The sequence below is a fragment of the Halichoeres trimaculatus genome, unplaced genomic scaffold, assembly GCF_033239565.1.
Source record: "Halichoeres trimaculatus isolate MK-OKI-2021-1 unplaced genomic scaffold, fHalTri1.1 fHalTri1_scaffold_23, whole genome shotgun sequence".
Taxonomy (NCBI): domain Eukaryota; kingdom Metazoa; phylum Chordata; class Actinopteri; order Labriformes; family Labridae; genus Halichoeres; species Halichoeres trimaculatus.
Genome location: NW_027437201.1, coordinates 6,737,394 through 6,755,327, shown reverse-complemented (window position 1 = coordinate 6,755,327; position 17,934 = coordinate 6,737,394). Strand labels below are relative to the sequence as shown.

Sequence of the window (17,934 nt, the reverse complement as noted above, 5' to 3'; positions counted from 1 at the left end):
AGGAGCTCATCCCAAATCTAAGAAAGTTCATGCTATAATTTACACAATACTTTAACACATATCATCGTATTTCATTTTAATTGCAAAAGGGGACTCATTTATGTGGCAATACTATTATCGACTGAACTTTATTCTTTGATTTCAATGTTACCACTACCCCCGAAAAGGCAAATAGCCAGTTATTAGTTAAATCATGGTACTTTAAGTACTTTCTGTGGTATTGTGGTTCACATGGTCTAAGAATATGAAGCAATGCAGAAGTGCTAAAATCTGCAAGTGTCCACCAGAGGCTGTCTCCAGAAAAAAACGGAAACCACATACACACTATGCCAACGAAAGCAATGTTCACAGCAGAAATAAAAATGTTTACAGCCTGGTACAAAAAGATCTCCCATCTGAATAGCTAATTTCTCTCATAGCACATACTATATGGGAAGGATGAGGTGCCCAATCAGAGGCACAGCTCAGCTGATTGACAGCCAGGCACCCTCTGGCTGTTAGCTTGAAGGCTCAAAGCCCGCCCCATTTTCACTATGGCCCCTGCCAATGATTTGCTTCAAAACTCCGTTTTAGATGCATATGGGTGACTTCACAGTGATGATGTCCATCTATTATAAACCCCATGGGGTAAACGAGTTTGTTCCTGTTAATCTGTGTAAAATTGTTAATATAATACTTTCAGTGAGACCCTATTATCCTCCTACATCACAGTAAACAAGTCAGCAACAGCTTGCAAGCAAGAATGAGTCTAGAGGGTTGTTTGACCTCCAGCTAAGCCCCACCCACTAAAACTTGACACTGTTCACCAACACTACAAGCTTTATAATTAAATTATAATCTTAAATATCACTGAAGCCTTTAATGTGTTCTTGTTTTCTGTCCACTCTGAATTTACTTGCTACACTAACATCAGAAAACAGAAGTGAAAAATGTCACTGTTGGCCTTCCATACAGCATGACTGAGATGCCAAATCACTGCTCCATTAGAGTTAAAAGGACAGGACACCAGCTGCTGAGAGAGACAAAACTCAGGGTAAAAACTTACATAGAAAAAAGGAGTTAACCCAAAAATAATAAATAAATAAATAAAAAAAAACGTCACACAACCTTGAACCCCTACAAAACTAGTCAAAGACTGTGGTCATCGTGGCTGCAGTTTCTTGACAACAGAAGATCAGGCCAGTATAGAAAAACTGTTTTTCTTATTGGAGATATATTAAATTATATCAGTGTCTTTTATATATGAACTCATTATTCTATAAGACATAAAAACAAAAAGTGGTATTGTAGACTAAGTTACCTGAGTCAATACCTTTTTTTTAATTCTAAATAAAAAAAAACATTAGTCAACATTTAAGCAGATGTTTAGAGATTACAATTATAAGATCAAAACTAAGTCAGTAAAGTCTAAAAGCTGTATACTTAATTGTTATAACCTTTTATGAGTAAAACTTCTTTGAAAAACATTATTGCCCTACAGTGATGCAGCTAGGTTGTGCTGACATTTTCTTAAGCCCATGTCAAAGTCTATACATCCTGTTTGTGATATAGGCAGTGTGTTATGAACAAGTAATCCAAAACAACCCCAATGAGATCATCAGGGATATTTAACCAGACCTCAGGCTCCCTCTATAGCCACTGCAGACAATTTACAACATGAAACTTGTCTTTGTCTGCAGAACTGGTAAAGCACCTCTTAAAGGGGGCACTACTTCTGTTGCCCTGTAAGCCATCGTGTTAAGCCCTCAGCCTAAAGAAAACATTTGGCTCTCTGTTTACCTTTAGTCCAGTGAAAGTACATTTTAGCATGACCGTAAAGTCCCTATTAATCATCTCCTGGCTTTCATAAATCTCTGAAACAATGCTAATATACATCCTTAAACAGGCCTGGTAAAGACTTTCTGCCATATTACAGCCACTTGAAATAAAGCAAACTGGTCTAGGGGTCAAAGGCAAATGTTGTATCACATTGACATGTCAAATCCTTTCAACCTTTAGGTCCTGTTTGTTTGCAGGGGAGCCTATCACCAGGCATCATTCCCTAATCCCTCCCTCTCTAGTCCCTCCTCATTAACATTGTTGGGCTATGTTCAAAAGCAGATGCCTGCACATGAATTTGGGGTACAGTGACACGGGCACATGCCTGTATGTGCTGCAGCCAACCTGGGCGGTGTTCTTTTTGTCAGCTGTCAGCCAGCCGGTGATGGATGGGCGGTGGAAACATACTTGGACTTTGAGCTATGTCCTTCTCATTGAAGTCATTTGGCACCCTGCTTGACCCCAACACAAGGCAGCCGCCCTAAAAATAAAGGTGCACATGTGCTCGCATGCAAATACAAGAAGAGACAGGGGTGTAAGATATCAAAGATCATAAAGTGATGTCTCTTCTTGTTTGTGTGGATACAAAAGAAAACACAGATACATGTGCTCAAAGAGCCAGCTCAAACTGGATGCCCCTACTGTAGAACTGCTATTGCTGGATAAGGATAAAAATAAACTGTGTTTATATTGGTTGTTTTCTTTCGAAAGGATGTCCAAGAGTCCCTCACCAGCTTGTCATCATGTTCCTAGCATCAAAGTTTATTATGGCGCTCAGCTCCATCATCATCCTAAGAGCTTTCATTAAGGCCATTTTTATTCCCTTGGTCTCAGAACGATCAAGATCCTAGGCCACCACTCAAACAATTTCAGTTTAACCCGGTCCCCATGGCAACCTTTTATTCAACATACCTGCTCCGTCTGTAGACAGCAAAAGTTTGATTGAGATGGCACTTTGAGGTCGTTGAAGTGGTTCATTTAAAAAGTCTACAGAAGGCGTAAAAGGAGAACGGCACTGTAATGGAAGCTGGGAAAAATCCTGAATGCACGTAACAGACTGGGAAATTGTAACCTTCGGCAATGAAGAGTATTTGAGCGTGAAAAAATATAATTAATGTGACGCAGCCTGACATACAGTAGGTGTAGTTATTTGTGCACTTCACGGGCTGAGGCAGGAAGCAATTTGAATTTTTCACCAAAACCTGATTGATTTTTGGGCTTGATTGATCATGATCATAGACTCCCAAGTGATCAAAAACTCTGTTTCAGGTTCATTACTCAAGTCAATTAAAAATCAGCTGTTGATGATGATAAAGATCATTTTCTGTCCAATGTGGAGAATTTTAAGCTTTACACTTCAATCAAAACAAACTACCATCATGCTATATGTAGACCAGAAGAGAGTGGTTAATGTGCACAGAACAAAAATGGAGGGTCATATTTCATATCATCCACCACAGACGCTTTTTGTCCTCTGAGGCCAACATTACTATACAAGCAAGAGCCGTAAGTAATGGGCATTTCAATCTAGAATCTGACTGCTACTGAAATTTTTTTTATATTGCTAAATATTCCCATTTTTACACACTGTACCTTTAATAGTTGGCTTAGAATCAATGAAAGTAGTCTTAGTTTTTTTTTCCGCACATTTTGCACTGGTTGTCACCAATACACGAGCACCAATCTAACATCAGACAAACACCAAAAAAAAAAAAAGACTTGATGAGCTTATCCATCAGGGATCTTGTGACAAAAAATAAAAAATAAAGATCGGAATTTTTTTGTTGGCATAGCTTTATGAAGGGTTTAGCCCCCTTTTCCACTACAAAGATGGAATTATACAATTTTAGATTGTTTTTGATATTAAAAGGTATTTTGTGACCCCTCATGGGGTCCCGACCCACACTTTGGGCACCACTGTTTTGAAAAACAGTCAAAGCTAGCTATTTCTCCAACATAACAAAAAAAAAAAAAAAAAAAGACTCATGCTACACTCTGCTTAACATCTAGCATGCAACAAAAATCTTTTTTTTCAAATCTAGCTGTAGCTAGCTTACAATGCTAATACATTTTATTCATTGTTCTCATGTTAACAGATATTGACTGCTGTGAAACACCCCATTAGAAGAACCATACAGCACTTGGCCAGCCAATCTGAACAGAACTTTCCTAACTGTCTCCCTTTTAGTCTTTGTGTTAAGCTAGGCTAACTAGCTAGTTGGATGGTGCTCTGTTTTATCATTAAAGTATATAGGTGAGGGTTTCCTTGTGTGCTGTCACTAAAGCTAGGACTTTATCAGAGCAGTTAGCTTTCCAAGCTAACAGCATCTCCTCACCCACCTTCCTGCGTTATTTTAGCTTTCACTGTGAGATTAGGCTAACACGCTCTGAAAATAATACTGAATTAGTAAGACAAAGTGAATGTTCAGTGATCCCGCTCATTGAAAAAATGTATAATGCAGCATAATGAGAGATATTTAACTAAATCATTACCCTTTCAATAGTGCTTCAGCATGCTTCTAGCTCCCGCCTCGCTGCCATGCTATCTGGCTGCAACACACAGCTAGATGTTTCATTTTAGATAAGAGACAATTAATGTACCGCGTCAGCCGTGCTACCGCTATCAGCAGTGATCTCAAAGCACAGAATGCAGTCCAGATACCGTGTCCCTGTGCCCTTGGTATTTAATGGCATTTCTGTCTGTCCAGGAAGATAGAAGGAATCCATCAGAGCTAGCATTTGGAGATGACTTGACTGTTCAAACCAATGCTGTAAATGGGACGAGTTGCTTTTTAAGAAAAACAAAATCACCATGCTAAAGCTAATACTAACAGCTTTATTGATGAGAGAAAAAACAACATGCAGCAGCTTTTACCATTTTACCTGTTTGTGAAGTTTTCATGATTAAGAAAGAGAATAAATTATCATAAAAGCATTGACGGCAGGGACAGTGTTTTTTTAGAGGTGAAAATGTCTTTAATTCTGAAAATCGTCTCCTCACGACAAAATTTCTGCCTCGCTTTGCCCCATTATGATTCATAGAGGCCAAGTATGAAATTAGCTCCTTCTTTAACAGTGCACATCTTGATTGACAGCTCAACAAATGAGAAATCATTTACTGTGAACCAAGCGGCCATTTGCTTTTTTGGCAGAGAGGCTGGCTGTCTCTTAGGTGAGTGTGTGTGCCTGTGTGTGTGTGTGTGTGTGTGTGTGTGTGTGTGCCTGTGTGTGTGTGTGCTGAAATTGCTTTAAAATTTGAATTTAATTCTAGGGGTAAGGCATCAGCAACACAAAAGCGAGGCTGTCAGCTTAATAGTTGGTTTGCACCACACATTGTGTTTTACATATTTACATAGAGGTCAGGCTTTTTTAATAAGGACAACAACTAGAAAACTCTTCCTTTTAATGCTATTAATTTTACAACAAACATTGATTCAGAGACAATTCTTCTATTTAAAAACATGGGTTACGGGTTGCATGAATCGGCGCCATGCCTGATTGAGTTTTCTGCCATGACACTTAGGTCTTAAGCAGTTTTTCTTCTTTTTCTATTTTTCTACTTTTATTTTGTGGAGTTTGCCCTCTTGTGGTTGAACTCTCCTGCCTTTTTCAGTTATATCTGAAAAAAAAAAATGTCTGCAAGTTATCTGGAGGAGCTGTTATGTGAACAGGTCAGGAAAATGGGCCGGGGGTGTTAAGGTTCCTAATGCAAAATGAAGATGCTTTGTACTATTTCCTGCTCACCAGAATTTTGTCTCTCTTCATTAAACTACGCTGTGAGTCCATTTACATTTAGCAGTGATATAAAGGACACAAAATTAATTTTTACATCCAGTCTTGACCCCTCCTCTGGTCTAACAGGGGAAATCTTCCTTATCTGAGGGTCACATTACACAACCTTGGATAACGTCAGGATAAGCTTTACCTAAGTGTTACTCAGCAAGCTTCTTATTCTTTACATATGCTTGAATCTATTTGCTGGAAATCTAAAAGTGTACAGTCACCTGAGAATAAGAGTTGTGTTTCGTCCTTGAACTTACCTTGTTGTGTGAGTGCGCCACGTTGTATCACGATGACACGACAGTAGCTCAGAATGGACAATCCACCACCTTCTCCAGACGTTTTAAACAAACCACTTCAACAACCTGTAAGTGTCATCTCAACCAAACCTTTGCTGTCCATGCTGGATAAAAGGTTGTCATGGAGACCAGGTTAAACTGAAATTGTCTGAGTGGTGGCCTAGGATGTTATCATTCGGAGACCAAGGGAATAAAAATGGGGTTGATGGAGGGTTTCGCTTAAACTGCATATGACCATTACCGGTACAATCATTTGATTAAAAAGCGTGATTCCACTGCCCTCTGAATTTTTGTTTGCACTCAAAAATCTGACTCATCTGATGTTTCACCCAGGATACTTCCTGATTGGCTGGCCGTTAACTCATGTAAATGATGAAATTGCTAAAGACATGCAAACAAAGTCATGAGTTGGAGTTTTTCCATTTCAGTTTCAAATATTAGTGTCTTGAATTACTGAAAAGCATCAGTATCAGTTCTGAAAAACTAATGCGAGTCAGCTCCTAATCTCAAGACCTTTGGTGAGGACGAGGAGGAGAGCAGTTATAAAGTGATTGCAATCAACCTCTCGATCCTGCATGCTTGTTCTTTGAATATTCGCTTCCACTGAAGCTTTCACTCGGCTGAATACTGGACTGAAACTAAAACACAAAAAGAGCTAAAAGGAAACTAAATTGTGTTTCTTCACATTTTCTTTGTGTGGAGGTTTGAATGGTAGATCCTAAAGAATATATTTTTCTCTCCATCTCTGCATCACTTGGAGAAGCCGCTAATATTTACACAATAGGACTGAATTTTCAGAATTTATGAACATTTATTTGTTTACCCTAACATAACCTCTCCATAGGCAGGGTTATCTGGATAAGTGCACTAGATGTCATCAGTAATAGCTAATAAACTGATAAGGCTGGCAGTATTTTCACAGCCTTCCACATAATAAAAAGCACACACTTTGCAGGCTCTAAAACCTTCTCTGCACGGCTTCCACTTCTCTGATTGTACATTTTATTTATCTTCAACCTGCTAAGAGATTCAGGTATCTCTGTTTAAAGGTCGCTGTTCATTACAGCAACGTGAACCACTGCATTAACCCGTAGAAACCTCGCTTTAAGTGAGCTGTAGAATAATCAGGTGAGTGCTAATGAAGCATACTCAAACTGCCGTGTTCTCTTTTCAAGACAGCAGTAATGGCTTTTTGCGGGGAACATCTGCATACTGTTTGCTTCCAAGCATACACACAGGTTAGAATGTGGGAAATGAAAATGCAGAGTGTAATGAATGTATAAAGCCCTTGAATTACGAGGAACACTTCATTCTTATATTAACTTAAACAGGCTAATGCATCAATCAGAGCGGACACATTAATGTATTCAGTAGAAGAAATGTCAGCTTTAAATATATGTAGTCGAATATTTAAGCAATACGAACATATGATTTTACCTACTTTTACTCTCCTCTAGTCAAATAAAAAAATAATTTTATTCATTTTTACAATTACAAAATAAGTATGACTACATAACATAAAATTCTTTATATGCCTGAGATGTTTCGGATGAATCTGGATCAAGATGTGATGCTGCCATCTAGTGGTCGGAAATTGTATTACATAAGGTGTGAATATTAAAAAAAGATGCAAATCATCATCGACTCCAAATCAAGTCAAACAAAATAAATCTTGGATGTTATTTATTCTTTTTTTTAGATTTACAAGTTATTTTCACATTTATTGTTTTTTTAAAAAAGGCTAACAACTCTCTGGTGTTACAGGTATGGAAACACAATGAATGCAAACAACTGCATTTTTTGTTGCACAGTTTAGAGACATCTTCAGATGTGTAGCCTATGGAATCATGATCTGCTTTGAGCAAGAAAATTCTGGGGCTTTCGTAATAACTGTGTCATGTTTAGGTCCCACTAAAGATCAAAAATGCTCTGGGGTCCGTTTCACAAAGCAGTTTCACTAAACTCTGAGTCTAATTCTGAACTCTGAGTTGATCTACTTTGAGACAGAAAACTCTGAGTTTTCGCTTTCAGAAACAGCTGATTTGAGGCAGTTAAATCAACTCGGAGTAGTTTCACCTGGAGTTAAGTGCGTGCAGCCCAACCATAAAAAGCCATCATCAATAGAGCCCTGAATCAACGATACACCATGGCAACAGAGAGGAGAGGGGCTGCATTTTTCACTCCAATTCAACTAGAAATTTTAATGCGCTCATATGGAGAGTTGGAGCAGGTTTTTAGAAAAGAGAGCAACACAGCTGCAGCTGCAAGAGACAGAGAGACAGCATAGGAGAATATTGCATTCTAGTTTAACTTATTCAACTATGGTGCAATCCTGTGTGAGTGAAGTGCACTTGGCAGTGGCTAAGGATGGAGCTGAAAGGTTTTTGCTCTGGATTTAAGTTCCCAGGTTTGGGTGGGATCTCCTTTCTTTGTCTCTTTTTTCCTGGTATACCAGTGTTTTTTGTTAATCAATCAAGTATTTTTGGTTTTGGGCATTTTTTCCATGTGGATTTATCTTTAGTTTCCTTGTGGATTTAAAGGCGTTTTGCAATGTGTGCACCAAGGACCAAAAACTGGGTCAAAGGCAATTTAAGATAGCCTAAAAAAGGAAATGTAGATTATTTTCATTAGTTCTATATACTTGTATATAATTTTGAATTGACAAAGACTGGGGAATCATTTTGGTTGAGATTTACTTTGGATTTGTCATTGTGTGCAGGGTGTGTAGGAGAATGAGTATTTATTGATTAAATGGGAAACATTTTGCTTTAAACAGTCTCTGAGAGATTCATTGGTTGCATTTGTTATCTAATATTACTTTTTTGATTATGAATGAACTTCTAACTGTCAAGGTTTTCTACTTTTCTTTAAAGTCCCTCCTTGAGTGTTTTTTAACACTGGCTTGATAAAGGTTGTGTTGTTGTAAATATAAAAAACATTGTTCAAGCAGATAAAATCTCAGCGTAATCTCATGGGGGTACCTCATTTTTAACATGCTTTACATTGTAGAGTAAATATGAAGTGGCTGTTTGATTTTTGGTTTTATCCCCAAAATAATGCTGTTTTTACACACACAAATGGCTTTCTCATCAATATCATATTTTGTTAAATAACTAAGCCCAATTAAACTAACACAGACTTCTACTCGGCCAACAGAAAGAAAGGGAAAACCATGCTTGACTGCGAGCGGTAATGTTGCAAATGTAAAGACAGATCAAGTTACGTATGTGAATGATTGAGATGTGAAACGCTCAATAAGGTACTGTCTGGAAATGTGAGTACATCTATGCGCAGTCTGATAATCTGATGATCAACTCCTGACGCATTTTTATTCTCTGTGAAGTAATGCTGCTCCTTCATCCAAAGGATCGTTGACAAAAGAACATGCCACCTCAGTGAAAAAGTTCAGTAACACCTACTGTGCCTGATGATGAACTACTGACTCTGATTTTTTAAATGAAATAAAAATGGCATGTGGATCTGAAAGAGGGCGAAGACAGAGAAAAACTCAAAGTTCATTGGGACCAGGTTAGATCCAGAGACTTAGTTGCCAGAGTAACAGGCACAGAGTTTTAGTTACCCCTCTTCCTTAGGTTTGATTAACCTCCCTTTCTGAAACTGAAAACCCAGAGTTTACTTCATTACAGAGTTAATAGACTCTGAGTTTTCATTAAACCTGCTTTGTGAAATGGACCCCAGATCTCAAACTGCAATACCACGAGAAACCATGAAGGTGACTCTGAAGGTGATTCTGCTGTTTGCAATTTCCACATTGGTAGTTCGGATTTTTTTCATACTGTTGATCAATGTAGAGGGAAATGAAGGACTAAAAAAGGATACTGCCAATGTATGCATATGTACCATATACATACACATACATAACACCGACACACACTCTTAGAGGGGATAGTAAACAACCTCAGCATCCCTCTCCAAAATAAATCACTTAAGACTATTTAATCATCTGAGACAGGCTGAAGACGAACAGGGAGGTAGATAGATATACAGGGGGGAAAGACAGAAGAGAAGTAGTGAGGGATCATGGGAATTCCCTCTAGCTTATGATTCTTTTTTAAAAAATGTTCCTTTAATCAAAGAGGATCCAGATAATCTCATCTGTAATCTCAGTTTTAAGTGCAGGGGTGGCGAGTGGCTCTGCCTTCTCCTGCCTCTCTGTTTTTTTTTCTTTTAAGCTACGTGATGTCCTTAAATCAATGTTCAGGGCTCGCTCACTAAGTTCTTTGTGTTGTACTTGCTAATTGCCCGAGCTGCAGCATGAGCTGCGGCCCTGGGGAGCCGCTTCCTGTAGATCCACCCCGGTCCTGGTCCGGCCACCTGCTCCGGCCCCACCCTGAGCTTCGTTCTTGGGCAGCTTCTTTGCTACAGGGGCAAAATTATCGGTGTTATAATTAAGTTACAACAATCAACATAACAAGTGGAAATTCTGAGACGGCATTCCTACATCAGAAAATTAACAGTTAAATGCCCAGCAGACGGACTTTGTATTTAGATATCTTAGCGCCTACAAACACTCACAGTACTCATGGTATTTTTTAACACTTTGCTTCAAATATTTACTATCCAGCTAAAATAAACACAAAGGCATCACATTGATCTCTCAACCTGAAAACTCTTAAAGACAAGGAACTCTTTCAGATCTTATCTGGTTTCAGGATGTGTCCTTTACATGCACAGGTCTTAATGTCAAGCACACAGTGACACAGTGCAGAGATCAGTAGTTTGAGAACAAAGCTTACTGATAAAAATATTTTTGCTCCATGCCACACAAGGTTATTCACATCATTTTGCTACAACAAAATGTATGAATGTATTTTGTTCAGTTTAGGTCTGGAAGGCATCTTGATTGTTTGATTGAAGAATCTATCTGTGAGTTTTGGTAAGAAAGATGAAACAGTATGATGCACTCACCAATAGCCATGAAAATTTCATTGACATTCATGGCAGTCTTGGCTGAAGTCTCCATGAAGAGTAGACTGTTGTCATCAGCGTATGTTTGTGCCTCCTAAACAGATGCATCGAAAGTTAGGAAAATTATTTATCGCACTGATGTGAGTTTATAATTTTTCGTCTCCATACCTGGAGCTCTACAGCTCTCTTGTTTGCGATATCTGCCTTGTTTCCAGCCAGAGCAATCACGATGTTGGGACTGGCTTGTCTCTGCAGCTCCTTCACCCAGTTCTTAGCTCGTGCAAAAGTATCCTAATCAAGCAACAAGTGTTATCAAGATTGCAGTGCAAGTTTTCACACGACAGCTCTAGATAACAACAGCAACAACAGTGATCTATAATACGGGGTTTGGAGAAAACTAAATAACCTGTGATCATCTAAGAGTAAATATAAACTTGTGGCTTTAGCTACTTCATGTTAAAGTGATACTCCGGGATGGAACAAGTTGGGTCCTATCACAAGGTTTAGGGCAGAAATTACCCCTACAGCAGTGTTTTTGTGCAGCAGAAGCCCAGAGCGCTTGCACCAAACACCCCCTCCCTGCTCCTCTGCCGGTTTCCTCTGCACTCAGACAGGGCCATATTTTACTTAACCAAAAACACAAATAAACGGACTCCCACCGAAAAAGTCTGATATCGGTCTGCATTCACGCTTTATTTAGAGAATTTTCCGTGCGTAACTTTCACACAAAAACACCGCTAAATAAGGCTCTAGTTGCTCTAGCTCTCTTGGTCCTGGCAGACTACCTGAGTTTGTTTATATCTGGCACGCCGCGCGCAGACTGATACACTAAGCGGCGAGCGCCTCGTAGCCAGCTGTGGCTCTGCAGCGGAGGTAGCGCCATTTAACGACACGATGAGAACTAGAGCCTTATTTAGCGGTGTTTTTGTGTGAAAGTAATGTGCTGAAAATTCTCTGAATAAAGCGTGAATGCAGACCGATATCAGATTTTTTCGGTGGGAGTCCGTTTATTTGAGTTTTTGGTCAAGTAAAATATGGCCCCGTCTGAGTGCAGAGGAAACCGGCAGAGGAGCAGGGAGGGGGTGTTTGCTGCATGCGCCCTGGGCTTCTGCTGCACAAAATCACTGCTGTAGGGGTAATTTCTACCCTAAACCTTGTGATAGGACCCAACTTGTTCCATCTTGGAGTATCACTTTAAGGACAAAAAACATGGAAGTAAAAGCATTACATTTCCACTTTGTAATACTTCAGACTGATACAAATCCTAACGCCCACTTGTTCTCCAATAGGTGGAACCTACTGTATTGGTGATGTCGTAGACCACGATGGCAGCCTGTGCGCCTCTGTAGTACATTGGAGCCAGACTGTGGTAGCGCTCCTGACCTGCTGTGTCCCAGATCTCAAACTTCACAGTGGTGTCGTCTAGACAGACGGTCTGAGTGAGGAAGGCAGCTGAAGAGAGAAAGACAACAAAGATCAGTTAAATAATTAGATTATCATTGAGCAGGACCGTTCAAACTGACATAATCAGCTAAAGGATAAGTTCGGTTTATACAGCTTTTACATTGTTTATAGAATGAAGTAGAACAAAATACTCACCCAGAATGCTTTCCTGATCCAAGCAGTGCTTCGGGAGATATTTAGATCCACAATCGTGCAGCGGACGTCCGTATGATGGGATCCATCGGGGCATAGACAGCACCGCTCCTAAAACTGCATTAATCGACCAAAAACTTGTGTTTTTCACCAATATTCCATCATGTTCCGCTCCGGGTTAGTCCTCTGCCGCAGTCTGTGTCACTCCAGACAGCGCTGTGTGGCTGTACTGACCTCTGAACTGACGGAGATTTTGTTTATGTTTGCCCCTCAAAGAAAGGAGTCAGCCCTCCAGAAAGTACTGCTCATGCGCGGTGGGGCAAATGTAAACAAAGTTTTTGTCAGTTCTGAGGTCATAACAGCCACACAGCGCTGTCTGGAGGTATACAGACTGCAGCAGAGGACTAACCTGGAGCAGACCATGATGGAATATGGGTGAAAAACACGCTTTTTTGGACGATTAATGCAGTTTTAGGAGCGGCGCTGTCTATGCCCCGATGGATCCCGTTATACGGACGTCCGCTGCACGATTTTGGATCTAAATATCTCCTGAAGCACTGCTTGGTCAGGAAAGCCTTCTGGGTGAGTATTTTGTTATACTTCATTCTATAAACAATGTAAAAGCTTTATAAACCGAACTTATCCTTTAATGAAAATGTGTTAAAAACATATGGTGCAGGTTTGATAATTTTTTCGATAAATTTTAACAAAAACACAGAATCACCTACAGCCCATTTAAACAATAATTTCCCCTTCCACATACCCTAAACCACTTAATGTCCCTTACCCCCAATTGTGCTCTCCTGAAATTCATGAAACTGGCCTTTGACAAATCGCAGCACCAAGCTGGACTTGCCAACCGCTGACTCCCCCAGCAGCACCAGTTTGAACTGGCAGATTTTATTTGCTGCTGCGGCACCATTAGGCCTTGTTGATCCTCCACCACGTCCAGCCATTTACAGAGACAGAGACTGTCACAGGTGAGAAGGCTTGGGATGTGCTGAAACTACAGGTATGTATGGGAGCTGTGTCTGATAGGCACTGATGGTGAGCGGTCGAAAAACCAAACTCCTACTAGGATGAACCAGATTGTGATAGCAGTGGAGGAGGCAACAGATCAACCTAGAAGAAAATAGGAAAGGAAAACCATTAGATTAACAGTAAACAAATGATTAAGCGACCAGATTTGTCATTTTTAAAATCTGCATTTAAATAAAATGCATGTTTTCGTATCAAAGAAATGGACAGCATTATCACAATTAACAGCCATTGGAGAGAGCATTAATGACTGATCGACTGAGGAAATTCAGTGCAACTTTCCAGACCATCGTGCATTGCAAATAACATCTCCCATCGACATCAAATTGAAGTCGCTTTTTAATTAAAGAAAAAGTTCGGTGAGGCATATATTATTAATCACTGGAAATGATACCGGACGTTAAAACCTAGCAAGCAAACACCGGGTGAAAATACGTGCAAGAAGTTAGAACTGGAGAAAGGGTTATGAATGTCGGCGCTTAGCAGAACAGAAAAGTTCATTTTACACTGAGCTTTTATTTAACAGCTTCGCCTCTTTTAGGAATCTCCTCGAAGGCAACAACTCAAGCTAATCAACAATAAGTTGAAGCTAAATAATAACCTAAACTACAAACACACCAGTAACAACATTCAAACTATGTGATTACATCACAAACTCGCCCAACCTGCCTACATTAACTTTGACCGCACAGCAAGAAGAAAAACAGAACCAGCTGTGTGTTAGCTTCGAGGCTAAAGCTCATCTGCAATAAGGACGAGACGAGTTAGCATTGCTAACCACGGCTAACAGGTACATACACTGAAATGAAACACATAATACGGTGTTGTCCTTACCAGCAGCGTGAAAACTGTCTTCCCCGTTCAGGGAATCGTGACTCTTGGGTTTTTTGTAACTCTCTAACGATGTTTTTCTTCAGAAACACTTTTAGCTTTTGTAAATTACGCTTCCGCCTTGTGTAACCAAAACACTTCCTGGATTGGCCTGTCATGTGACGTCGTGTCATAACCAATCGCATAATGGGAAAGTGGGTTGTCAGAAGCAGGGCCAATCAACTTGAGAGCAACTCTGTCAAAGGTAAGAAAAACATATTGGCTGTTTCTCTCAATTCAGGGGCTGCAGCTTAATAAAGCTACAGGAGGACCCACCCTTCTACCCTGGGCAGACCGCAAAGGCCGAACAGAATAGAGACGGACTGGTCTACGGGGCATTTTCTGTTTGTCACCCTCGACGTCATACAGCGGCGCCCTCAGCTGTCAAGCTTGCATTACTTTTCAAACACATGTAAACCAAAACTTCACATTTAGATCAGGATCTTCTTTACTATTTTTTTTCACTTTATTTTATTTTATGTTTATTTATTTTATTTTTTTTACACCACTTTATTTTCTTTAGGAAAGAATCCCCCACAACAATGTTTTGGGAACTTTTCCCTTTTTTACTGTTGTATTGATTTTGTTCATAAATGTTTATCATGGCATTAATGTAATGTGTCACCTTTGAACTTTGCCTAACTCTGCACTAGGTTTTAACAACATATTCAAAAGAAAAAAAAAATAATCACAAAACACGTTTATTTCAGCATTGTGATGACACATCAACATTAAACATTACAAAGCATCTATATCGGTATCAGGGATACTGGCCCTGTATTTACTTGGTATTGGATTGATATCAAAATGCCCAGTATCGCCCACCTCTAATCATTAATAATGACAAAGCCAAATTACAGAAAAAAAAACAATTTTCAGAGAAAAAATCAGAATATTTCAAATATAATTTTGTCATTAAAGAGAAAAAAATAGTAGGGTGGATTCAGGGAAATTTGGTTAGTTAAATGATATGGTCTAGTGTTTGCGCCATCAAACGCAAAATCATAAGCAAATAGTGCAGAGACCTTTGACTGGATGAAGGTGACGTAAATCAAGAGAAAAAAATGGTGTCACATCACATGGGATGGTGTGACCAGCATCCATTGAAAATACAAAAATAAAGTCTTAACTTCATGAGAATTAGGTAGCTCTGTTGCAAAACATGGATGAATTTACAACAAAAAAGTCAGATATTACCACCATAAGGTGGGAATCATCAAAACGTTACGGTGAAATGTAGCATAAAATCATACTGTTACGGGAGTAAAGTTGGGTCTTGCAGGCGCTCATAGTTGTGATTATGTAAAATGTGTGGAGGTACAATGCAGAAAATAACAACCTCTCTGTTAGCAAATCCTTATTGGGTGCTGTATTAGGAGACGAAAAAATGGTCAGATTAGCACGATACACATATCAATGTGCAGGAAAAAATCAAGTCATGCAACTCAGGTTCAATAATAGACAGAAATACAGATACAATATCAAAACAGTTTTCGAATGCCAACATCCAAAGAATTTTTTGGTCAGTTTTTAGATTCTTGTATTTGAAGGTGATAATAAATTACTCATTAATGGTTGAAGGTTGTGTGGTTCAAATCCAGCTGACCATTGTCATGTATTTTGGGAACACCCAGATCTTTTGGCTTTCTGAAATTGAGTTTATAAGTGTTGAGAAGATGAATCAAATGTCTATTCTTGTTTATATCCTGAAAATAGACCCCAGCACTAGAGCACTGAATATTACATTGATAATCATTTTATATTTTGCTGCTCGTCCTCTGTGTATTTTAAGGCATGTGTTGAGAGAGCAGAACTATACCAGCTCTTTGTGCGCGATGTCATCAGTGTAACCCTATTTAAAACTGTACACTCTCTATAATGAGCCAATCCCTCCAGTATTAGAAGCTAATTAACAATTCTGCAATAAAACATAAACTCTCTTCTCCTAGCTGTCTGAATTATTTATGTGCAGAAAAAAACATATTTAAATTAATCTTTTTTCTAAATTTATTTAGTATTTATGACAACATTGTTACAACTTAATGCTAGTTATCTCAGAATCTGTGAATCTGAGACTGAGTATAAACTTTGTGCCATGTCATTTTTTATGTTATATAATACTAGCAAAGGTAATGGAAAATCTGCTAAACAAACAATGAAATGGACTGTGCCCAGGGTGTTTTGATGCTTAGTTCAGCAGCTGATGTGCCACAAGGTGGTGCAATAAGACAGAGAAATGTAACGTTCAGAAAATAGCAATATTTCTTTCAACAATAAACTAATGTGAATCAGTTTTGTCTTTTAAATCCCTTCTTGAAAACATGCTTTTACTGGCTTGCTTTAACGGTGAGTTGTCTTCTTATTGCCTTTACTGCATTTGCCTTTCTACTCCACTTCTACTTTTTACTTTTAACTTTCCTGTTGTATTTATAATTATCATCTTTACTAGTTCTCTTTATAACTTTACTAAACTTAACATTATTGTTGTTAGTATCTAGCTACTAGGACCTTAGATTGTTACCATTATTACAACTTTAATCTTCTTTTATTTATCTAACTCAGTCATTCCCAAAGTCTGGGTCCTGACCCAAAGGTGGGTCACCAAAGACTTTTTATGGGTCACCAAATTAGTTTTCAAAATGTTAACATGAAATTCATGCTTTCCTTAACCAGAAGATGCCTCCCCTTGCCAATTTGTTTACTGATGATTGGCTCCTCACATTGTCATAGCTTGTTATGCTTTCATTGTGAAGGGTCATCACCACAATGCTTACTGTATCTGGAAACATTTAACTACTTTTTAAAAGTCTGAAGCTATGAGCTGGTGCTACTCAAACAACCAAAGCAAAAGCATTGTATGTTTCTTGGTGTTTTACAACACTCAGAGGAAAACGCTGTCACTGTGTCACCATCACACATATGAAAGAGCTGACCCACTGATTACTTTGACTGTTCAAAACCCCTTTGAGTTTGAAAGTCTAAAGTCACTGCCTGATCTTGGACAGGCACCAGCTGCAGATACAGGGCTGTTACAGATTGTTACAGCTGTGCAGAGATGTCACAACAAAAAAGAGGCATGGACAGATGCTGTTACCTTTATTCTGGATGAACATCACATCTTAATATCTTGTCCTGAATATCACAGGACTGGGGTACAATTCTGAAAAGCAAGCAGGCTAACCTGTATAATAAAAATGTGAGTATTTTCAGAGTGTAAGCCTAACAAAGCTGTAATGCATTTTTCAAATATGTTAGGCCTGTTAGCCGGTACAAAAGATGTAAGATGATGCAGAAACATAATTAAAGAACCATTTTTATCTTTGCACTGTTATCCTGCCAATTGGTTTACAGATTAGACATATTTTGGAATGAGTTGCCGTGTTACCCCCCAAAATTGGGTCACCTGGAAAAAGTTTGGGAAACATTGATCTAACTGATATTTTTGTTGTTTTAATCTTTCCTTCTGTTTCCTTGTTCTCTTACCTTTGGTCAATGTGATCCAGTCTATGTTGTTGGTTTCTTGTGCTGCCTGTGTTCTCTTAGACTTGATTATTGTAACAGTGTCTTTACAGGTCTCCCTAAAAATCAGTCAGACAGCTGCAGC

The 17,934-nt window shown here is 39.0% G+C and overlaps 1 protein-coding gene across 1 annotated transcript; it reads right to left on the bottom strand.

Moving 5' to 3' along the window:
• Positions 1-7,563: 7,563 nt before the first annotated feature.
• Positions 7,564-14,456, bottom strand: LOC141785275 (ras-related protein Rab-5C-like). Its single transcript, XM_074663472.1, has 6 exons — positions 14,295-14,456; positions 13,210-13,544; positions 12,127-12,278; positions 10,995-11,117; positions 10,827-10,920; positions 7,564-10,277 (listed from the first exon to the last, which is right to left on the bottom strand). Exons 2-6 carry the CDS (start codon positions 13,376-13,378, stop codon positions 10,153-10,155), a joined length of 663 nt encoding a protein of 220 aa, XP_074519573.1. The 5' UTR covers positions 13,379-13,544; positions 14,295-14,456; the 3' UTR covers positions 7,564-10,152.
• Between the last annotated feature and the right edge of the window lie 3,478 nt (positions 14,457-17,934).

Coding starts and splice junctions, on each gene's coding strand:
- LOC141785275 (XM_074663472.1), bottom strand. CDS start 13,378: ATGGCTGGACGTGGTGGAGGATCAACAAGGCCTAATGGTGCCGCAGCA. Junction 12,279..13,209: donor TCAGGAGAGCACAATTGGGG/GTAAGGGACATT, acceptor TTCTCTCTTCAG/CTGCCTTCCTCACTCAGACC. Junction 10,278..10,826: donor TGAAATTTTCATGGCTATTG/GTGAGTGCATCA, acceptor TTGCCCCTGTAG/CAAAGAAGCTGCCCAAGAAC.